Raw genomic sequence first — 25,139 nt, 5'->3', positions numbered from 1 at the left:
AGTAAATGTAGAATAGCTGAAATTCGGCATAAATGACACCCTAGTGTGTCCTGAAGATAACTTAGTCATCTGTATATCATGCCTGAAGTGGCTGACCTCTCAGAACCATCTTTTGTGGCTTAACTACATGACTTGGTAACCAATTTCAACTTCTACTCATTCCGAAGAGAGTTGCAAGGGCTCATGAAATGTTTTTCATATTGCAAAACTGCACTGTATTTTTCTAAGACAGCTCACATTTCCATATTACTTATAGAGGATAATCACTTTCTGTTTCTACGCAAAAGTAGCCTTCCCAAAGACTAAGGCTTTCAACAAATGAGCTAACAAGCAATGTTTGTTTGCAAAAATCACATTTTCCGCAAAATATTACGTGAAGATAACTAGTGTACCAAAATTTCACTAGCTATATGATTCTTATACCATTTACCAAAGTCTGTAATAGTAACAAGAAACACCAGTATCAGCACGTTTAATAAATATTACTTGCCATGGAAAGAATTTTTGTTTCCAAATCCAGCACTTTAATCTGATGATTATTTGTGTCTGCAACATACATCAAGCGGCCATTTTCCTCAACACATAAACCTCCTGGTTCATTAAAAGTTGACTGTGTAAAGCTGGAAGCAGTAACATTGCTTGCTTCTCCTGTGCCTGCCAGGGTGGTGCAGTTCTTCATTCTAGGATCTACAACCTTAATCTAAGATAAACAAACAAACCAACCAACCTGAGTAAAAATAAACCACCAATATTTAAAAGTTCTGCATTATCTTATGCCCAACATTTTCAGAAGCCAGCACTAACTTTGAGTACCTTAGCTAACAAGTGTCTATCCTTGAAACTATGTGGCTGCTAGGTTATCATCCTTTAACAAAAAATACCTCCCTTCTTTCTCCCTGATTTCCCTGCTGGACTTTATTGCTTCCTTTGGTCTTCATTTAGTGTTCTCTTTTATCATTTCTAAGCTACCTACCCCTTTGCTATGTAAGTATGCTGAACGGCACGTTTTTCTTACATTTGCAAAATGCTTGACAAATAACAAAACTGGCAGGCTAACTTTTATATCATTCTTTCTAAAAATGGGCGAGTTAAATTTTGTTTCAAGTATTGTACAAAATACAGTTTCAGTGTTTATTTTGCTACTACTTCAAGAAAAAAAACCTAACTTGCTATGTAAACTTTAATGAGTATTTAGTGTATATATTTTACTCTTCAAATTAAAATAAAACAAATTACTTTTTTATTAATACATTTAATCAAGGTAAATGTTGACAAGCTTACAGGCATAAAAGTTTATACATCACTACATGAGAAGAATCACACAACACAATCTTTCTTCTCTCTAAAGGGACTCTCAATTACATGAGGGCAACCCACAATGTTTCTTCTCAAAAATATATGTGGCTTTTTTAAGGAAGTCCAAAAACAAGTCCTTTTGGACTACAAGTTTTAACAAACCTGCAGTATCAAACCTGCCATCATATCAGTACAACAACACGTGATAACAAAACAATGGCTCAAGAGAAAGACCCACAAGGGGAGGAACAAAAGAGAACCCACAAAAGAAGTGTTTCTTCAACTCCTCCAAATGCAATCTTTGTATGCTCCTAAAATAATCTCTCACAGTGGAAAGAATTGTAAAACCATATACAATATGCTCCCATACACTTACCTTATGATTATAGGAATCGGCCACATACAGCAGTTTTCTTTTCTTGTCCCATGTTATTCCTAGGGGATGCTGCAACTTTGCATTTGTGCCTGCTCCATCCACATCACCAAAGGCAAACAAATTCTGAAGAAGTATGTTATTAAATTAAAATTTGATTGTTCAATGCTGACATAAGTTTAAATGATTATAATTAAATGGAAATTAACTGACTTTTTTAAAAACAAAGCAAGACAACTTCAAAACAAATATACTGAGAACTGGGATTATGGACATTGACCATGGAAATAGAGACCATGACAGTTAAGTTATCAATATGAATACAGCTGACTTTAAAAAACAGGCAATGCCATCTCAGTTTGGCTATTTTATAAATAAGTGAATCCCTAGAGCAACAACGTGCACTACAACCTGAGCACTGCAACTGGCACATTTGCATTCCAAGCAGCGAAGTTAAGAAATGGATGGCCATGGAAACTGATTTACCCTCTCACCCCAAAAGTGGCTCTTCCAGGTCAGGCTCGAGGAATATTAGTAGGGCAGTGTGGGGAAGATTGAAGTGATTACCAATGGATCTCTCTCTCCTCCTACAAGGTGCTTCACTGCTCCGTCTTTCAGAGAGATTGTTCGCACGGTGCTGCTCTCGCTATCTGCTACAAAAAGGCAATTCCATGGATCCTCAGAAGCCAGAGAGAGACCTGAAGGCTGTGCAAAGCCTGCCTTATGCGGGTATGCATTGTTTCTGTTCTCTTCATTTCCACTCCCAGCAAATCGAATGCAGACTCCTTTCTTTAAGTCGCTGAAGGAAAATAGTAACCAAGTTCAAGGATAAATTTGAAATACTTTAGACATTATGCATAAACTGAAGTTACAGGAAAAGCATGTGAGTTATAAACAACTGTACTGCAGCACAAGGAATTATTTGAATTGCCTCTGTGCTAACTTTTATTTCACCTTAATTTATCATTCATCATTAGATAATTCAGCAAATGCAATGAAAAGTAACATCCAGCTACATGAACGTAGCTTACCAAGTCATAGTTTCATAGCAAAAGTAGCAACTTCCATTTCATCGAACTTATGTGGGGGGGGGGGGGGGGGGGGGGGGAACAGGCAGACTTTAAAGCACGCAAGCCTTTTAAGTCTGAAGAGAAGCAGCAAACTTCAAGCTAAGCACGGGTTGAAGAAAATTACTTCAAGTTTAATGTGATTATCTCTCTTTGGGGTTTGAAGGCTATTTATCAAACAAACAGCAATTTCTTATGTCTCTCATTAAAGCTGTTTACCTTCCTTTTGGTAGTTTTCCACTTTCCAACATCAGTGCCCAGATCTGATGACTGCCTGCCATGGCTATCCATAAAACATCATCTTCCTGGGTACCTGCAACTTTTTAGAAAGGATGTATAAAAACAGGAGGAAAAAAAAATCCTTTGGGCATGTTTTACAAAACCAAGAAGTCAAGAAACCAGCCCCAACCTTTCCCGCTTAGCACATCTTTTGCCATGGGCATTCTGCCGTTATTCTTCTGTTCTCTTTCCAAGATTATAAAAAATTTCTTTTTGATATCTTTGGTAAAGACATTACTTCAAATGGGATTTGCTGTTTGCATGATTTTGCTGTTGGATTCATGCTTCACCAGTTATTTTTGGATTCATACTGGCCAACAAATATTTATATTTGTTTGCTAAGCATGTGTATTTTTTTAAACAAAGCTAGTGACAAAGTTTGATATTCCAAATAAGTATTGGCAATTGTTTCCAGGGTTCATGAGAAATAACAATGGCAGTATCTTTCAGATCATATGCTCATTTTAATCACAGATCTTTCATCCTGGAAATTCACATATTCTCTTATCCTAGTAATCCCACTGAAATCAGTGTTTTCAAGATAACAGAAACTAGTGCTTGGATGTCATGTAGATTTATGCTATAGAGAATAACTACTGCTATTTATTCAAAGGTAAGGTGTGATGTGTGCAATCACCAATTTCCCTCTACTCTAACCAGTTTCCAAGTGACACTCTCTTCATGTATACGTGTATATGTGGTATCACAATTGCAAGATGCAGATCATGGAACAGTGACCTTCTGACCAGAAAGTGTTCAAATGTGTATCTGTTTTTTTCAGCTCATAAAGTATAAAACTATTATTCACCAATCCAAACTTATAAAATTATGCAAAGCTTGACCAGATAATACTTCCCAAATAAAACGATATAAATGAAAACAGAAGAACAGGTAAGTGCTCTATAGCTTAAAATAGATCATACTGCAGCATAAGAAAGAACACATGAAGGTAAGTAGTGAAAGGCCATTGAAACAGAATAAATTCACTTAGCTTTTTCTGAAAAGTTTAAGGAACAGAAGATTGACATTTAAAAACTGCATTAAAACAGGTACATTAAAACAGGTTATCTTCCTAACACTGTACATGTCTATACAAACTATACAGAACTGTCCCATCTAGTCAGAAACAACATTAAAAAGTTTTTCTAAATCAATGTAACAGATATTGGAATAACTATTAGCCAGTCAACTGAAAAATATCTTCCAAACACTCACAAAAACTTTTTACTCGTATGAACTTATAAAACAATGTGGGTCCCATAGCACTGTTCCTTGCAACAAACAGCAGTCCCTCATATTTTGTAGTTTCAGAATACAGGTAATTTTATGTAAAATGCCTGCAAACATTTTAAACCTGAAAAGTTAGACCAAACCAATCTTCCTAAAATAAAACCATCACCATTCCCCAAACTGAGATCCTTGCATCTTCTACTTCTCAAGCATTCTTACATCATACATTAGAAGAGGAAAAAATTAGTACCCTTTATCTACAGAAACAATTTCCTCCTACCTAAGCCCTCTTAAGAGTAGTATTAATATGATTTTAATGTAGTTTATCTTCAGCCTTTTCTTCTTCTGGGATCAAGATACAAGCTTCTAAGCCTGTGATCAAAAAGAACTCTGTTGAATCTCTCCTGCATCTCCACATGCTCTGTGTTTTTATGCAAACTGGAATCCCAAGAATAAAAGCTAAACTTCCACAGCACCTAAAAGCTTTTTACGAGTGGAAAGGTTCACAAAGTGAGCTGGAAAACAAATATTCTATATATCATCAGAGATGCTAAGAAAGTACTAGCAATGCCAAAAAAAGCCCTTGAAAACCCCTAAATCACAAAATGATCTTCGATTAGAACTTGTTTCTAAGAAACTTAATTAAGAAAACAGGCTAGGCAATCATCTGACTACCTCCTATATAGTACATGTTCAGCTCCCAGGATTTTGTTTCTAGGCTGCATAGCTTACATTTTTCAGATGCTACTATTCTGAGTACTGCAGAATGAGCAGTGTTAAAATCACTGGTTAATTCAGAAAGTGGGTTTTCTATCTTGCATTTATGCTATCCAGTTCATTCTGAAGGTTCTCAAAGTGGTTTGTTAATTTTTTAATATCCACTTCACCCACCAATGAAATGGAGCAGTAAGAACAGAGCTGAACACTTTAGAAAATCTATTGCATAAACCAAATGTTGTAGTTCTACATACTGAGAACTGTCTTGTGACAGCCAGAAGCTGAAAAATTGAAGAGACACCTTATTCCAATTATACAGACTGAAAGGCTTATCAAACACAAAATACAAGAAAAAAGTATCAATATTAATTTCAAATTTTACTGAATACGTAAGATCAGTAGAGAGAAGATTCTTTCTTCAACTAGAGAACAAGACAGGAAAAATAAGAAAGCGACTTGTAACTGTTATAAATTTTAATGCAAGTGAAACATCTTCTCCCTTATAGCAAGTAGAACAAAGGGAATGGATATAAGCACGGAAACAGAATGCGTACACTGAATTGCGAAAAATACGTCAGAGCTTTAACCGGAAAATTATACAAAACAGAAGTAAAAACGATGCCTTTGGTTGTGTATATTATCACACGATGGTCCTGACACTACAGAGTTTAATGTTTAATTAATCTAAAGCAGAAGATAGAAAACATTTTTCTTTGAGGAGAAAACAGTTTGGGGACGTGTCACCAGTGTCACCCTTCTACTGTTCTCATGGGAGAAGTGGGGGCAGGGAGAACAAGCATGCTAAAAGTTATGATAATGCCATCAACTACTTCTTATCATCCTTGAATGGAAAGAATTTATTTTTAAAAGAATTTATTACAAAACAACATAAAAGAACAAAGTAATTCTTTTACATTTATTCAATTAAGCACCACATTCCAACCTATCTCAAGCTGTTTTTAAAATCCAGTGTAGTTTCTCCTTATTAGGATATGTACTTTGTTATCTTTAGGGCTGTCTGTATCAAAGCAAAGTATGGCTTGCAAATGCGATACACTTGTGTTATAAAGATTCACTAATAATGAACTAGAGTGCTGGATGCAATATTGTTCCATATGGCAGCATTATACTGTACTTTACTTCCATGCTTTTCAAGTTCCTGAATCTGCCTCTGCTACACATCCATGCTTCTAACAATTCAGTCCTGTTCACATACATACTCAATTTTAAACATGTCAGTAGTAATGCTGACCTTTCTAAGGCACTGTTAGTCAATTTGAACACACAGGTAAGTGGTTGCGGGATGCCATACCCTTTCCTTTTTTAATATAAAGAATGAGAAAAGACTTTCTTTAGTAGCAGTCAACAGCAATATCTACCTGCAGAGATTCCACTCCCAGGAATACTGAACACTTCCAGCTTCCCTATCCGAGGACTGCATGCTTACTTCCAACCCAGGAATTAAAAGTCTGGGAATCAAAGTCACATTTTGTGGATGACAGCATTGACATTTTCTAAACAGACTGTAATTGAAAATATTTTGCCCATCTACTAATTTTATCTAAAAAGAAAGTAGTACGTTGGTACACTCATCTGCCAACACACAAAAGGTAAAAAGGGAATGATTTTCATGTATCAGGGCATCCTGCTTACAGACATGTATGCTGTGTATGCACACATATGAATATCAGTCTTGCCTTCACTTCAGTCAGCTCAAGTTCAATAAATTAAATCTGAATCTAACAGAATGACTGGAGAGTCACTTCAGTGAGACAGAAAGCACAAATCCCCCAAAAGAACACCAGTTTAGGAGCAGGTATAAAAGCTGTTTAGAGATCACAGAACCGATACACAAATTACTTTAGCACACGTGAAAACTTCTGCTACATCGAGGAGCCCCTCTTTGGAATTCAGTAGGAAGCTGACTGTTTGACCCACTCAGACAATATATACAGGAAAACTGTGCACTTCAGAAGTCCTCCCAAACCATTCCTGTGTAATACTCTCTTCACTGTAGTCCTTCACTGCAATTTTTTAATGTCAGGTTTCTCAAAAGACCTAGTCTCCTTAGAGAGTTCATATATAAGTCTTTTGCTTAACTTTAGCCCTACGTTAAATTATGAAAATATTTTTTCTTGAAATTTGGAGTATTTTAAAGAAAAAGTAATTTCATTTACAGGCAAATTTAGGATTTAATTCAACAAGAGAAGGACAGACAATGCTGTTAAATACCAGCGATATCTTAACCATTATTTTCTGAGAAACTGGACTTCCATGAGAGCAGCTACAGCCCAAAGCTGAATGGGGTCTCTGTGTTTGTACTTTGCACAGGAAACTGCTGAAAAGATGTGGTCTGCATTCCAAATGAGTCTACACCTGTACCTCACACAGTCGTATTACAAGCAACATCTATTTAGAGTAATTCAAATTTTGAGTTGTAAGGAAACATGATTCAAAATTAATCCCTGATGATCTCAAAAGCAGCTCTTATTTTCAGCTATTACCAGGGGAAATTCCTTTCACAAGACAATGAAGGCGAAAGCATCAACGCCAGAATGAGACAAGACCAGAAGGAAAAAGACACGTAGATAGCATACTTTCAAGATCAGATAGTTCAGATACACTCCGAGCTCACCCAGGTAGTTAATTGGTTATTGCTTTTTTTGGTAAAATTATGGAAGAATCACTATGAAAAATTCAGAAAAAAAAAATCTTTCCTGGAATGCAGTTCTAAATAATCCTCTAGCAGAAACATGGAAGAAATCATACATACTTCTGCTTTTTAAAGGTTATAAAGATTGTACCAGCATGATAGCTACTGCACTTTCATTTAAATAATATCAACGTAAAACCTACATTGAAGCACAAATTTCCAACTCACTTCTTGAAAGCACAGCCAACACTGTACTTGTGAATTTCTATAAATAGCTTACAATCACACAATTTAAGACTGGATTTTGGAAGATCTTGGACTCTAAACCACACAGTTATGTCACCATGCACAGGTCATCGTTGTGCTCCTTCCAGCAAGAATGCAGCTATCAGGAACATTTTGCACTTAGATCAACTGTGCATTTAAGTATCACTTGCTTTCAACACCCACTGAATAAAAATAGAACCGGACAACAGAGAAAGCTCAAAAAAAAAAAAAAAAAAAAAAAAAGAACCAAACCACACACACCTCCACCCACAGTAATTTAATAATGTATTTTTAAACTGCTGGCCCTATATTATGCATTTCCTATACAATTTATGTTAATGAAAATTTCAGTATCAACTTCAACAAAGTCAGAATTTAATCCATGGAGTTCACTCAAGAATTTTAAAGGAGGGTAAAACAAAAGTTCAGTGGCCATAACTAAAGTAACTAAAAATATGACAAAGAAGAATATTGTCTGCCTAAATCCTACACTGTGATTTGTCTCCATTAATTCCTCTACCTTAAAGGGAGACAATTGTGTCAACTTTCTTTTAAATGGTATTTCACAGTCACTTAGCCTCGTTGCCTCAGTCCTCAACATCTGTACAAAATAGGGAAACAAAGCTTACTACCTCATGTAAATACTATGAGGCTTGGTTAAAATTATGCTGAGATACTTGGTAATATCTGTTCTAAGAATGAAGTGATCTGCTCCCTCATTAACATTTTTCTCAATATTTTTATCTTTCAAATGTATACAAAGCAAATTCCAATCACAAAACTGTCTACTAATGGATACATTTTTGATAAAGATGTCATCACATCCTTTCAGGTCCTGGTTTTGCTTGTCTGATTATCTGAAAACTTTGTCCTTATGAATACGAATTCTTAGAAATATTTTCAATGTGATCACACTAAGATCAGATACCACAGTGCTGAACTGCATAAGAAATTGAGAAGTCCGATTCTTACTATACTTGGAGCCAAATTAACATAAAAATATCATTCACTTAAACAATTTCACAAAACTACACCTCGAAACTCCAAGTGATTTATTCTCTACTGATGGTATAAAATAACCTTCCTGAATCTTCAAGCCAGATGTCAGGAAGAGATCTGATGACTTCTGTAGGTTTGGATCAGACCTGATGTCCTCTGGAATCCAACAGCTAAACTGTATATTTACTTCATATCTTTGAAACCAACCATCTCAAAGCAATAATGACTTGTGAATATAGTGTTCTAAGATTAGCAAGGACATTTCTTGGTTCTTTAAATGGCATCTTTTAGACCATGATTTAAGTTTGTTTCATTCCACAACAATCTATACATTAAAATAAACAAATGAAAACAGTGAAGTCTTTTAATTGACCAATACATATTCTAAACTGTATGTGGAGGAGTAATGTTTTAAGAGATATGATTGATAAGGAAAAGAAGTTTATCTTTTAAGAGGTAACTTTACCCTTTAAGATTTTGAAAAAGGTCAGCATAAGCTGTTTAATACTATAAGTATATTGCATAGCACAGAAAGAGCTTAAACTTTTAAGCTTTTTTCCCTTCTGCCTTTCATGTCCTGGATAGCATGGCTTTGGGCATTAAAAGGAGGCTCACGGAAGCATCACTTGTTTAAGGAGTAAGAAATCGGTAGATCTATATTTGGAAAAAAAAAATCCTCTTGTGCACTGCTTAAGGTATGTAGATCTAAGGAAAATGGAAAACTATGAATCTATTTCATTTCCTATATGCCATGCCAGTTAACACAAAAGTCAAAATCATAAATATACAGTAACAAACTTTCTGAAGTGTATGTAACCTCCTAGAACTTACACAGAGATACAAATAAGCATATGTAAAAAAGGATACTGCAAATGGGCACCACTGTGTGTACGCAAACAAAAGTAACTTCTGAAACACAGATCAATTACTTCATCCATCCAAATTCATTAGTAGACATTAACATACTATTTTTTAGTATGCTAACAGCAGCAGTGTATCTACTTGTGGTAGGACAGCACGCTGAGAATAACCAGCTGAAGGCTGGGTCTCTGCCCAGGAACAGAACTCTTATCTGTTTGGCCAGGACAATGAAGACTTCCTACAGAGCTGTTTCCTACACATTTGCTGAATAATGTATGTATGCTATGACATACCAGAGAGTAACAGAAGAGCCTACGAGGCTCAAGCAATTTGCAGTAACAACAGAACTTTGACAAACTCTACTGCAATGGTGATAAACTATTTTGATACCTAACACAAAACTTAAAAAAACAAAAAAGCAAAAAACCAAAAACCTGCAGCTCATGACTGTATCTATGCTGAAAGTAAAAGGCATTGCAGGCTACAACACACAGTCCTGGTTCCTCATGCACATTCTTGCTGTGCGCTGTATCTTGAGACAACAGCTCAGTAAGCACCATTCACCCACCTGCCCAAACCTCCTTTGATTCCTCCAACAGGTCCTTGAAATTGGTGATTTAAGTGCCTCCTGGAGTCCTGGTCCTCTAAAAAACACTTATCTTACAATCTATAAACTGGCACTGCCAAAATTCTGCACAGCCACCAAGAACATGTAAGTGCTTTTGCCAGTGGCTCACTGTTGCTGGGTATATTTTGACAAATTTCATTTTAGGTCGGCATGCTAAATCCCCCAGAATGACTCCCTAAAACTCAGATTATATAGACTGTTACGCTGAATTTGACCATAAGCACTCCATTTGAAGTTCACCATTTGTGATGTCACTTAATTTTCATGTAATGTTTACAGAAAGAAAACACCCATAAATCTATTAAAACAAATGTGACATCATACTGCCACGTGTAAGGATTCAAGAAGGCTGCACTGAGAAGAACAGCCGTGACTGAACTGATGAAGCTTTGACAATACAAGCCTTAGAAAGACCGTGAGGGGGAGGAACTGAGGCAGTTCTCTGCAGGAGATTTTCAGTCTCAGGGAACACAGAAGGAAGCTATCCTAAAGTAAGCAGCACTGGGGTACTCTACCCTAGGACGGTACAGTCAAAAAGTCTTTTTTTGTGCTTTATGCCAACTTTCCCACATTTTCTCTACAAAAGGAAAAGACAATGGGAGAAGACGGCAGTGCTAAGAGGATATTTTTATAAGTAATCTTCATAATTCATATAACTTTGTCCCATTATATGCAAACTTTTTTAAATGGATTTTTATATTTTCTCCAACGTTAAAAACAGCTGACTGATTTCACACATGAAGTATTTTCTTTTCAAAATTGAATTAATCTTGAAATGACTAAAACCCAGCTCCCCAACACACTACTCCAGGGTATCTAACCAGGGTATATATTGCTCCTGGGTAACAGTCAGAGAGAAGGAGAAGAAGAAACATCTTTTAGGGACAAACAACCATGTACTCCAAGGAGAGGATGAAACAGTGCAAGTCTGCCAAAGAATAATAATAATGACTGAAAGAGCCTCCAAGAAGTGATCTAGTTCACTATTCTTCTCCAGGGAGAAACTAAATACATTCAGCCCATTCCTAAAAGATTGTCTAACCCATTTTTCAGTGCCTGTAAAGAGAAGACTCTGTAATTTTGTCAGTCAGGAAATTTTACCAATTTTATTTTTTCTTTTTTTCTTTTCATGCCAGTTCTTGTCCCACCCACCAGTGACCTGGAAAACAAGATTACTCTTTTTCACGCTGTGGCAGTTTTCTATACATTTGATCATTCCTTTGTATGTGGAGAACCTAGTACTTCTTCCTACTAAATAACACGAAATTTTTCCAGGCCATATTTCCAGGGAATCTAAGTCACTTTGATCTTTTCATCATTTAACTGGCTATCCTTTCCACTTGGGTGTTACCGGGATCAGGAACAGACTCCCGCCAGCACTGTACTCAATATACTCCTCTGTTTTGAAGTCTCTCTGGTCACAGTTCTCTAAAAAATTTTATGTCAGTATTGTAGTAATTTCATCAAGTCTTTTTCCCTAGCTTATTTTGCTCACACAAAATGGTATCAAAAGTCTTTAAAAATAAATTAAAAACTAAAAAAGTTGTATATATTTGGCCTATTAACCTCTCAAAGAAGAAAATTAAATTGATACAGGTTATATTGTATTTTGATAGAGATCTAAACAGACAACTAACAGATAGGATCTAACTGAGTATGAAAAAAATCTACACTGCTCCAAACAGAGTGCATTTAGAAGATCTGATTTTCATAGAAACAGTGATAAAAACTCAGCAGTCAATGTTACACAGTACAGGTGACTAATTCTCTACAGGTGACTAATTGAGTGATGACTATGTTCATGTTCGTAACAATCATATCAATTAACATTTCATTTAACAAGCAGAGCGCTCAGAAATAAAAAATATCAACAGAAATTCAGCTGTTGGCAGAAGCAGAATGAAGCATCATGAAAAACAGTAAGTAAAATAATAAGTAAATAAGTATTTTGAATAGCTCTGCTAATTGGCTTAAGTTTCTGAAGCACTGGGGCAATACCTATGGTGAGTTGTTAGTCTCCTTCCTTGCTGATCTGTGAAACAGCTTTGCCACAACATCCCACAGAGATCAGCTTGCCAGTTCAGGATAGCATGAAAATCATAGCATCCGACCACAAAACAATCTACTGGACCACATCAGCACAATTAGGTTGGAAAATTTTAGGAAGAACTCACGCAGCAACTCATTTACAGCAACCCACATCTGGCGAGACTCTCTGTCAGGTATTCCTCTTACCTCATACAATATCCTTAACACAGACAATGTGTAAGGGTCATTGGCAGAGCCTTTCAACATAGTGCTCGGCTTTTTTTGTAGAAGTGACACTTGTAAAAATGTTAATTCTAAAAATTGGTGCCTGTTGCTTGTTTTAGTAGTCAAAGTACATTGTCTATACTAAGAACATATTTACACCAGAAGACTTCCAACGATCTGCATTTATGAAAAAGCTTTATGTTCCCTTAAACTAAATTTGAGGTTTTTTTCTCCTGGGTAATTTACCCAAGATTATAGCATGCTTTCAGGTCATTAAAATGTTCTAATTACTATTCTTGCAAAGCACTTCTAATTTAAAGATAACAAACGTAAATCATGCTACAATTGTTATGCTCTTCCTCACCCTTTCATCTACAGATTCAAAAAAACCCAATGTTAGCAGTCAAATTTTACACCAAAAATGCTGGCTCCACAATTTTATGCCACATTTAAACATTGATTGCTCATTGTTAAGAAATTTGCAGTTTCAACTCTTAAATTATATTGAAATGAAAACTAAATGAGAAAGTAGAATACTAACTCACAGCTAGTAACAGCATCACAGCTATGTGATGTCAAGCTCAGGTATGTGTTAGGTGGATCAAGAAAGAAAAAGCTTATTAAATCCTTGGAAGCTGATACTTGCATCTTTCCTGTTATGCAAAGATTTCATTTTTATCCCTGATGCTTGCAAGGTTTTTCCTGAGATATTCCTCTGCTATCAGTCTGAATCTACTATAATCTTCAGTCTAATGATTTTATGTCACCTGAACAGTAATAAATATAGGTCACAAACTCCAGCATTTACAAATGGTCAGACACGTCTGTGGAGTCAAGAAAAGGAACTTTTAGACAATGTCCACGTCCTATAAAACACGTATGCTTCTTCAGTGATGCTGGCATAAAGCATTAACCTAGCAACAGCAATCACAATTTCATTTTCTATTTAGATACAGTAATCATATAACTTGCCTCAAAAAATTTGCCTTTGTCTCAGATAATAGAGGTCCACATTTTTTCAGGACCCAAAACAGAAACTTGATCTCAGTTAATAACTGTGATATTTTTGCTGAAGAAACCACTGTTTTTTAAACTCAGTTGTACAGTAAAATAAATCTTTACTTTTTCATATCTCAGATTACCAAAAAACAAAAATGTATAGTGAATACTCATGCATGTGTAAATAAAAGGAGTTAAAATCTCAACTGATACAATACTCAAATTTCCGAAGACCACATCCCACGGAGAGCTGATGGGCTGTTCTTCTCCTTTTGCTCCACCTTCCTTGTCAATGCCTCGTATCCCAACACCTGCTACAGTGCTCACCATCTCTAATTCTAGGTCAATCTGTATGAAACAAAATTATATAAATTCAGTGTACAACAGCAAGCTGAGTCAATACAGATAATCTGAGCTAAATGTCAAAAACAGAGGATCTTTGCTGACAAAGAGAAACCAAATCCCAACAAATTTCAAGTATTTCTTTACATAGGAGAAAAAAAGAGAATGCTTGCATTTCTCTTCCAACTGCACAAAAATGAACACTAATCTGTCAAAGTTAGATTGAACTTTTGGAAAAAAGTATAAAAATTTTCTAGAGAGGTGTTCAGATGGACAATAGATGTGGATGTTTCATTTAAACCAGTTTTAATGGACTATATAATAAAAACTCAAATACTGTAACAGTACTCTATACAAAGCAAATAATTTTTGCAGTTTATTTCACTAGCAAGACTTACAAATAATTCATGCCCTGGAGGAAAAAATATTTTTATTTTCTTTCTGCCACCTAAATGCTTTTCTCTTTCCCTCCCTTTTTGTGTATTTTCTAAGTCACTTCTAATAATAAAAATTCTCATGAATTTATTGTGACGGTTACGTAAAAAAGTAGAGTCTTGCATGCACAGCATCTTCTAACTTTTGTAGCAATAAATGCCTCCCTTTCACATAGCCTGTGTCTTGCATAAGCAGTTGAAAGCATGTTCCTGTAGCTGTTTTATTACCTTAATTCTTTAATCCTGGGATATCCTGATGTCATGTTTATAAACCATGAAAAATGCTGAAGCAGTATGACCCAAATCTTCAGCTGTCCCTGTACTATCTTTGTTACCCAAACCACTTAATTATCTGTGGCCTCCAGACTACAATAATGAATATTAGTGAGATAAGGACTCTGGAGCAAACTATTGTTTTTTCTTTTTTTTGTAACAATACTTCCTTAGCAATAGGGCCACGTTGGTCCTTTCCAGAATAAAGCTTGGGAGCAAACTAGAATGTAAACAGCGGGGACAGTTTGTAGACTAGTGCTTTGAAGTGAGACACAAAATTAGCCAATATAACAGTACAAAGGCACCCCAAATTAAGTAAGTATGTATCTCCTCTGATGAATGAATCAGACACCCAAATACTGGTTAGGATCTAGGTACAAGATGTTCTGGACATGCATAAACTACTTTTAATAATAAGCTAATACTTTATTGCTCCAGCAAATTTAACTTCTAATTATTCTAAATTTGAGGTAATCAAATTTAAGATCCAACTACAATTTATATTGACGTTCCCATGTGCTAAAACCTTGTGTTTAATCCAAAACATCCACATGCAGACAATTCTCAAATTAAACCAGTTACCTGTTATTTGTAGACCCCAACAGCTAAGTAACAAAGGTGTAGAAATCCATTGAACCATAACAGAAGAATAATTTTAGATAAGAATTTGACAGTTTTGGAAGTGAAGCAAAAACAGCTTCTGCTTCCAAAACTAAGAAAAGATGTTTCTCACAACAGGAAAGCAAGAAACACTAGGGGAAAAAAAAAACAAACCCCCAAAACAAACCTAGCTATGTTAGAACAAGTAGTGCACATCATCTCCATTTGAAAGGATGTATAAATGTGTATTTAGCCCTTTAAAAAACAAACTGCACTACAGCATTTATTTATAGGATATTAGGCCAAACTTCCTTCTTGATACAGAAGGTATTTGTAAAATAATTCATTTGGTGTAAATTTTCATCTGTGTAGGTAGGATAAGGTGTAATAGATCAAATTTTAAATTGTCTTATGAAAAATTTACCTTTCTAATTAGATGATTTTCTGTATCAGCTACGTAAATAACATTATTTTTTATAGCGATCCCTTGAGGTGAGTTGAAAGCTGCCTCTGAAAATCTTCCATCTTTTCTTCCACTGTTTGGACCTACCAATGAAACAAAGCAAATTCGAAAGTCACTTTAGAAAAAGGAACTTAAAAATAATCAAAGTGCATATATTTAAATCTGTAAGATAATTACATATTCTAAAAGATGCTTTCATAGCACCTTGTACAGATTAAGTTATTAATAATTTGTGTAGTCTCATTTTAGTCGCTGTGCTGTGTGACAACAATGACAATAATCAGGTGCTATTATGTTTTTCACTCTTTCTACCTAAGTTCCCTGTATCTTTGGCTTATTCTCTAAAGAAAGGTCTTAATAAGGGTCTAAACTGTTCCTGTTTCATTGCATTAGGAAACAACAGCAACAAGGGAAGACAAAAATAGGAAACTCGGTCTTTTTATTCCTGATTGCATCAAAGCAAGCCAGCAGCAAAGATTTTAAATTCCAAAACTCAATTTCATTTCAATGATTTACACTTTGGTGTAAGTTACAAATGAAACTAATACTCAGCAGTGTTTTCTCATGAATAACAATTAGCGAAGAGATGACATGGAACTAATTAGGTGAAAGAACAGTGAGACTGATGGAGTGACAGCCTTTTGCATAGCATAATCAAGAAAGAGAAAAGAAACATGACCTGAATAAAACAGTATGAAGATAAGCATCATATTTTAGAGGGAGTAACATTTAACGTGCATTAGCAGTATGTGTCAACAGAAGGCATTCAGATACACGAGTTATATTTGCATCATATATAGTAATTTTAACCTTTGTGCATTCCCACATTTATTACTGTATGATTGGCTGCATTATATTATTTTCTGGCCACAGGATCATTTAACTGAGTCACTAAAATATACAACTTCTATACCTAGCTGTCAGAAGACAGTTTAGACATTAATAAACAGGAAGGGCAAGGGTGTTACTGTGGCAGATTCCACTAGTTCCCCTTGGTAAGCACAAGGGTCCAACTGAGAAGTTAGGACACTTCCCTCTGAGTTGCTATTTAATGAATATCCCAGAATACAAAAAGGTATCTTGTTGACAGAAACTGCATCTCACAGATCAAATGGAAACCAAATTCCTTGAGTTTCATCATAAGAAATTTTGTTTGTAATTTCCTTACAGAAGGGCATTAAGACTGATGCCTTTATCAGGTTAACTAGGATAATTAGTCTGTCTATTCAATGCAGTATTACTTCAAATAATGAGAGATTTTCCTCCTTGCTTAAACAGCAGTGCCAGTGGTATTTTCATAAAGCTTGTACTATTCCCACCATGGCTCAGGTATTAGTCAATACTAGATTAAGTAATATACCCCACATCGCATACCGGTCTTGATTCTGAGACATAAATGAACCATTGTTTTCAATGGTTTGAAGATACAAACCTTTCCTAAAACTGTCTATAATGACTGCTTGTAAATGGACTGTTCTAACAGCTATTTACTTGGTGCAGTTTGACCAGATAGTTGACTAGATAAAAAAGGAACAATTCTGAATGTTTAATTTATGAAAGAATAAGTCATACAAAAAGTGGGCAAGTTCAGCTGAATTTTCTTGATTTGCATTGTAGAGCAGATAGTAATTTATGAGAACAAAGAGATACTAGATTTTTAAAGTCAAAATGTTACTAATAAAAGGTTTGTAACAGAAGTAAATATAAAATACTTAACTTTTCTCTATTTTGATAACTTGTTTACATGTTACACTTGAGTTTTGATAAGAAACCAGACAGGGATCCTACAGAGGGATGCTTGTAATTAAAAAAAGAAAAAACCAAAAAAACTAACATTTTTTTCTATTGAGAAGAGAAGCATTATTGTCTCTTTTCCTTCCCCTGCCTTGCTACTAGCAGGTATGTGGGTGTACATCACTTAAATCTAAACCCATTTGCAACTCCTGCATAAGAATACAGAACGTGTCATTTGTGCTTCATGTAGGACACGACATAAAAAATACCAAACTTAGTCAATAAAACAAAGAAAAAAAAATTAGACATCTCAACCAGCTGCATTAACAGAGCACTCCTACTGATGGTACTATATTATATCCCCCCAATATCCACTAAAAGTTATTTTAGAAAATTTTTTCCTACCAATACACATGAACTGCTAGATGCTGTAAGAGTCAGCCTAAGAAAAGCTCTAAGAAAAGAATCAGACTAGTAGCCCCAGAGAATATACTCCACTCATAGAATAAAATTACTGTAAGAAACTTGCATAACCTTACCTCCAATAGTGTGCAGAATTTGTCCATTTTTCTGGGTAACCAAAATCCTGTGATGTCCGGTGTCTGCTATTACCAATCTTTCTCCTGATTTATCTACTGTCACTTTGCCAGGAAATAGCAAGGGAGAAGGTGGGAGGGAATCTCTGTATAGCTTTATTCCAATTTTGTTATCTTTGATTTGTCCTCTCTCTTTGTAGAACTTCAGCGTTATAGACGTAAATAAAAACAACTTCTCTTTGTGTCCCTCTCCAACAAGTGAAAACAGCATGTTTCCACGAGGCCCAAGAATGACAAGAGTTGGCCAGCAGGACACTTCTAGTTCATGCCAAAGCGTTGCATCTGCATCATTTACTACTGGGTGGGCAATATTATACCTCAGAACTGCACTTCTAATGTTATCCAGAACTTTTTCATTTGGGAATTTCGCTGAATGGACGCTAATAATAACAAGACCATCTGAAAGGAAAAGTAAAGTTTTGCATTGAAACATATTTGCATCTGAACTTAATAAAAAAGTAAAAATGAAGCACAGTTATTTCACAACATGACTTACTGCATTCCAGAATGAAAGAGGACTTGAACAAATAATAAATGATTACATCTCAGTAGGAATATAGTTATGTATACAAAATACTGAAACTCAGAAATAAATTATCAGTAAAATTACTGAGGTTGAGTACCATTACTTCCCCAACCGGCTGACATTTAATATGGCATAAATTGTTTTTAATTCATGAACCTCAACATACAAAGGCAGAAAATACTTTCAAAAGAATTAGGAGTAGGATGAATGTTTCACCTGATACTTTATTTTTTCAAGTGTTTACCATGCCTCTTTGTCTTTTGATTCCCCAACACAATTATCCTTTTTTAGAAAATGAATTATTTTCCACTATTAACTAGAAGTCACAAATGTAACACTGAAGTCTGGAAGTCCAGTTATCCTGGAATATCTAACTCTAGATAAATAGTGAGAAAATGTATAGGCTTCTGAAATCAATACTGTATTCTATATTTCAACTAAACTGATAGCACCGAAAACTAAGACAAATAGTGCTTGAAATCCCTTTTTTTTAAAGAAAGGATTAATCACAGATTTTTGCCCCTCCTTTTCATATGTTAAGCTAATTTCTGTATTTGGCCTGTAAAGACAATGAAGAGTTCAGGTTTTCCATAGTAAGGATAACTTCACTTGAGATCCTAATATGAAGGTGTTGCATAAGGACAAAGTATTATAATTAAATTATATACATTGCATATATAGCACCAACCCTAAATCCATCAAAAGCATACAATCATGCAATCAGCTTCTCTGAATTGCTTATTTTCTCAGTTTCATGAAATCAAGCACAGAGATAAAAATCTATGGCTCAGACTTTAGCTGTTTTTATTCGTGTGATAAAAGCAAATTTACTCACTTCTACTACATGTAGACATTATGGAAGCAGCCCCAAATTTTCCATTCCCCCTACATACCCAACAGAAAGAGAATGAAGAGCCTTCTTTTATTAAGTCACTTTTCAATACTTTCTAGGAGCAAAATAAAGACTATACACTTTTTCAGGGTTTTAAATTATGTTTTACTAGCAAAATCTCTACCAAATGAAGGAAGCAATGTACATGACATCAATATTATACTTCATCTCACTTCATACTCAGCGAATATTATTAAGCATAAACATAACCTTCTTATAGCCAAAGTAACCTGTGAATTCTGTGATAATCTTTTTAAACTTTGGAGATCTGAGTAACACTGGACTAAGTTTTGGAACATATCCATTTACAGAGTCTGTTGCTCACAGCCACCATGATAGAACGAAGCATTTACGATTTTTCTTAACCGAAGCAAAAAAGGTCACAGCAGTAACTATGCAGTTGTAGAAAGCTGCGATACAATACTTTTAAATGAGAACTGTTAATCTAATGGAAATCCTTAGAAGTTAACCTTACTACTTTCCCAAAAATTACTCAGTAGCATTTTGGAACCACAGTAACGTCTGGGATCTTTCTACTTCTTTATGCAAATAAAAGTTCTAAATTTTCATCTTTTGCATCATTCTGAGGAGAGGAGTGAAATCAAATGGGAAAGGAGAATATTCTTACAGTTTATACCCATACCAGTTAATTTTACTTCAGTATTAGAAAATATTTTGACAACAAAAAAAGTGAATGTACTTCTCTCCCTTCCTCCCTCCCAGTCAGGTCTATAAAAAGTATTTGGCATTTATAAACTCTTTTATCAGTAACATTCAAATATCTGTAGAATTTCCTTCCTTTCTCCGATCACCAATGTCTACAGGTGGATTCCTTGTAGTATCATATTTTTTCAGTAATATAACCAGCAACTATTCCAAAAGCAAAGAAAGCCAAGGAGTCATTACAAGGTGGTGGGGGGGAAGAAGGAACATTATTCAGTCTAATCCAATTCTGATAATGCTTATAACTTAGGAAGGCTTGCAAAATCAGGTTCTTAAATTATGCTAATTTGTGCTCATACAAGTACTTACTGTAATCAAAAATGTAGTACAGTGTTACTACAAGACCATCAATTCTCCAGAAGTCTTGTAGCCACAATCAGAGGAGTTTGCCATTGAAAGAACAGTGAGACCAGCCCTCTGATCAGAGAAGGCCTGAACCAGGGCCCAAAAGAGACATCTGTACGCAACTACATCCAAGGACATGGTTTTGAATGGAATATAGTATGAATTTTTATGCTTTTCTCTTCGCTTTATGGTAGAGGGGGGAGTGTGGTTAGCTGGACATTTTTGTTTTACCCTTCATCATCTGATCAACCTTTTTTTTTTTTTTTTTTTTTTTTTTTAATAAAATACACTTCTCAATTCTATAGTCCCACCTGCTTTTGATCAGGCAGGCTCTTAGATTTAACCAGGCAAAATCATTTCCATTCACTCTTTCAGCAAATAGTTAAAAATCAGTCAGCAATGCCATATTATGCCAACACTGACTTTGACTAATTTAGTCTAAAATGGAGTGTTTTCTTCTCTAATTCGTGATCCTTGATTTTCCTAGCACATAAAGAATGCTTTCTGTTATACAAACCCATTCTCATTAAGAAATCTTTGACTCCCTTACCTGTAGCTCCTGATTATATTTGGACCTTTGCTAAATCCTGCCATTGTTTTTTTCTACAGTATTTCAAATTCCTCAAGGCTCTGCTGCCAAAACAGTAATCTAAGTTGAATTGGTTTGAATTTAAGACTGCAGTCTCTTTTTCTTCAGGCTGTTCTTCAGTCTACCTAAAAGCACAGCTGCAAATACCTTCCTTTCCTGCTGCTCTGCAGACCTTTTTTTTTAAATAAACTTTGTGTGTAAAAAGACACAACCCAATATAGTTAAAGGTTCTTCTCCTCACACTTAAAAAATCTCTACGATTCAGTTATTACTAAATCCTTACATCTCCTTACAGCTTTGCTATCTAAGCTGCCATCCCAACAGTTTTCTTTCTAAACCTAACAGCATGTTTTCTTCTTTGCTGTTCCAAACTGCTGGTATTACGGGAACATACATTCAATTTCTCTATTTTGCAATGTAAAGATCCAGCTCCACGTCTGAAAGCATTCCCACCACGAACAACTGTACTGCTGTTTCTAGTGCCTTCACTGTACTTTTAGAAGTTTCGAAGCTTAAACCTATAGTTACAGATTATCAACTAACTCCATAGCACCACATACAATTAAGATGACACAAAAAAGCTGACAGAAAAATGTAGCTGTTCCCTTTTTCACTGTATTATACGATACAAAACCAAAGCATAAACACTCTGTTGTTCCAAAAAGGGACTCAGTGCTCCAAGATACAATATGGTTGTCTGACATCTATTCAAGGAAAGAAATTTTCTGCTGTAATGCACACTGTATTGCTAGCATTTGATGAATTATCTCTATAATAATGGAAGATTGCCAGAGTCTTTATTGTTTTGGCAGCAAAATCCATATTTTATTTCTATTTTAAGTAATCTACTTTGGTGGTTTTGCGGCAGAAATGTAAGAAAGGCAGTTATTTCAGGTCTTAAATAGTTGTATTTTTTGAGCTTGGAAGAGTTACCTTCCTTCTAAAAAAATAATTCAATCTCAGGTTGGCTTTTTCTTTGCTTACAGGGAAAGGGAAAACTATTTTTCTCTTCTACCCCTTCTCCTCCCTCAACCATAACACAGTATCAGTGGAGAAGTCTAACATCTGCAGGAATGGCAATATTTCAATATAGGAACAGGAAAGGATAAAGAGCTGCACAGCAGGAGAACAATGAAACTTAGTTGAATAAAACAAGTTCACGGATTACAAAATCATTATAACTGATGCAGTCTTTGTTAATCCCACAGGCACAGCATGTTGCAGTATCAGGTAGTTGAAGTCATAATATCATAAACTGTTGAACTCCAGAAGCACGTCAAACATTTCCACTGTAATAGTGTCAGCAGCAGTGCTTACACTTGTCCTTCCAAAGCGTCAACAAAGCTAGAAGGACTCTATTCTCGACACCTATACAGCACAAATAGGATAAAATACCATCTCATGAGGAAAACTCTTGTGGGAACTCACAAATGTTGCTTTAGTCTATATGAGTACGCACACCATCTAAAACACTTTATTTGTAGGATTATACCAGAGCATAATGCTGGACTTCTGCCAAGCTATTTCTGAATATATAAAAAGTACACCCTCTTATAGAAGTAATTTCTGGACTGCTGATAACATGAACTGAATATGCACTGGGGTTTAAAATAACTTTCTGAATGCCATTATGAAAACAGAAATAGCACCACTGAAGATAGCAGCAAGAGCATATCAGATAAAGATGCTAAGCAGCCATTTAATTCTACGGAAAGTAGTCTTTGAGAAAAATTTGTTGAAATTCCAGACAATAAAAATGTGTGCATATGCGCAAAGATGTATTTGATAGTTACGATCATCCTAAAACAACAGCTGCTTGTGTTTGCAAATCTCATGTCTGATTATCACATTGCTGACGTTCCAACATACTCCTGTGTAAGAGGGTACTTACTCCATGTGAACAATAAAAACATTATCAGAATATCAAAAGTTTATGTACCGAGTGTACAGTCAAAGAAAGACTGCTATGAACTATATCTATATTGAAACGTGTCCTCAGTTAAGCAGAAAGATACAGGAAACATTCCTTCACATATTCCAACAACAGATTAAAGATCTAAATGCACTTTGAGATAGATACTTTAGCAAAATAAGATGATTGTTTTCATTCCGAATAATATTGTCTGCTAGGTCAGCACCCTCTATCACTTTCATTGCACTGTAAATATATTGGTGGAATGTACAAATATATCCTATATTTACACACCTGAAGTTTGGTAAAGCTGCAGTTTCACCATCTATTTAACCTGACATGCTGCTCTCAAAATGAGTGATTTTGCTATATGATTGCATCAAAATTAGCATTTGTGCAATCACAAGGTAATACACATTGGAGAACTCATCCAACTGAAAGTGAAGCTGCCCCACCCCAAGGGAGAAGGGACCTCCCTTCACTAAAACAGGCTGAAACTCCAGCATACGGCACTGAACACCAAGACACTTGCATTAATAATCTTGATTTTTTTTTGATATGTCAGAGATCCTTTCTTCCTTAATCTTATTCTTCTGACTTTTATTTTTCTTAGCTTTCTCAGGCCAGCTCTCCTCACCTCTTTTCCCTGGTGACTGATAAGTAATTTCCTCCTTCGGTGAAGAAGATGCACACTGACATAAAACCCTCTACTGAAGTCTTTGTCTAAAGCTTAAAAAAACTCAGCCTTTATTGCCTTGACCTGTATACATGTATATATCCATTTATAGCTTTATACTACTATAATGCTAGAATTCATGCAGTTAACAATTTAATAATCCAAAGGCTCACTCACAATCTACACATGAAAACAACAGAAAAGAACCAAACGGGAAAGCTACAGTTAAAAAAAATCATATTTTCCTTTTTTGTTTGAACCATACAAACATATTAATCTCTTCCTGAATCCAGCTGCTAGCCTCTTTTACCTACCACATTAAATTTAAGATTAACATCCCACACACCTGCTCTCATTTCCTTCTATCCCCACCTTAGTTTTCCCCTTTCATCCCAAATATTTTTTTTCTATCTCCAGTTCCTCCAGGGAACAGTAGGATAGCTCAAATACAAAAAAAGACGTCTCATCTACCAGCACAGTATTTTCCTCAATAATTCCTATAACAGGAAGCTTAAAATAATTCAAACGATAACAAAAACATGTCTCCAACTGGACTACAAATTCAGTTCAGAGTGCTGTAGCTTTTTCTACACCAAAATAGAGATGCTCAGGTATTTTAAAGAGCAAGTTTGTGGGGAGAGGTTGTTAACAACAAAGCTTTTGTTACCAATCATTTTAACAATTTGGTCTTAAAAAAAACAGATTGAAGATATGAGAGATATAACGGTATTACAGAATTCAATAACACTATAGTACAGAATGTTTATCATTTAAAATATTATTCATTATATAATCAGTGTAATCTTCTGAAATCTCAATTTAGACCTTCTTCCCAGCGTACCTGTTATTCAGAGCAGCCCATTTATAACTCGTTAACTACCTCCCCACTTAAAAGAGCTTCCCTCCCCACAAAAATGTTAGACAGTTTTTTTCATTAGATAATGTTCCTTATATCTGAAACCGTCATAGCAGATCTCAAATTAATCTGAAGCAAACAGCTAAGCTTTTCAGGGCAGAAAAATCAGTCTAGTTAAGTGTTTTGTAAAGCATTATGTAAGCCCACAATACACAGTGGAATTTCTTACAGAAAAATTGTAATTTCTTTTTCCAGTGAAAGCAGGTAATACATGAAAATAAATGTCAGCAAAATGAAAACCAATCAGAAAGGTTAATGGAGAATCAGAACCGTATTAAGCATTATAAAGTAATGTTATTTTATTATAGTATTTAATATAAATTTTTGAGGACTGCAGTAGATATTATTTCACATCCCACTGTTCAGCCTATTAAGATATCCTTGGTAAGTTAGTGGCTGCTGCAATGTTGTGTAAGAATAAACCTTACCTCTGCCTAGTCTTCATGACAACAAGAGACTATATTTCAAATAGTAATTGTCCTGCAGGTTTATTCAG

At 35.3% G+C, this 25,139-nt stretch overlaps 1 protein-coding gene across 2 annotated transcripts in view; it reads right to left on the bottom strand.

The window, feature by feature from the left end:
* NHLRC2 (NHL repeat containing 2) overlaps positions 1-25,139 on the bottom strand; it is a 41,785-nt gene that overhangs the window by 13,240 nt on the left and 3,406 nt on the right. Inside the window, exons 3-9 of one of the 2 annotated variants that reach the window (XM_026117463.2) lie at positions 18,008-18,463; positions 15,696-15,817; positions 13,841-13,970; positions 2,956-3,055; positions 2,237-2,468; positions 1,673-1,795; positions 491-700 (exon numbers count right to left, since the gene is read on the bottom strand). In XM_026117463.2, coding sequence (XP_025973248.1) covers positions 491-700; positions 1,673-1,795; positions 2,237-2,468; positions 2,956-3,055; positions 13,841-13,970; positions 15,696-15,817; positions 18,008-18,463 — 1,373 coding nt within the window. The remainder of the gene's footprint in view (positions 1-490; positions 701-1,672; positions 1,796-2,236; positions 2,469-2,955; positions 3,056-13,840; positions 13,971-15,695; positions 15,818-18,007; positions 18,464-25,139) is intronic. The other variant, XM_026117465.2, reaches the window with a different exon arrangement.

The sequence above is a fragment of the Dromaius novaehollandiae genome, chromosome 6 (assembly GCF_036370855.1).
Source record: "Dromaius novaehollandiae isolate bDroNov1 chromosome 6, bDroNov1.hap1, whole genome shotgun sequence".
NCBI lineage: Eukaryota > Metazoa > Chordata > Aves > Casuariiformes > Dromaiidae > Dromaius > Dromaius novaehollandiae.
The sequence above is the reverse complement of the archived record's forward strand: the minus strand, read 5'-3'. Positions and strand labels throughout refer to the sequence as shown.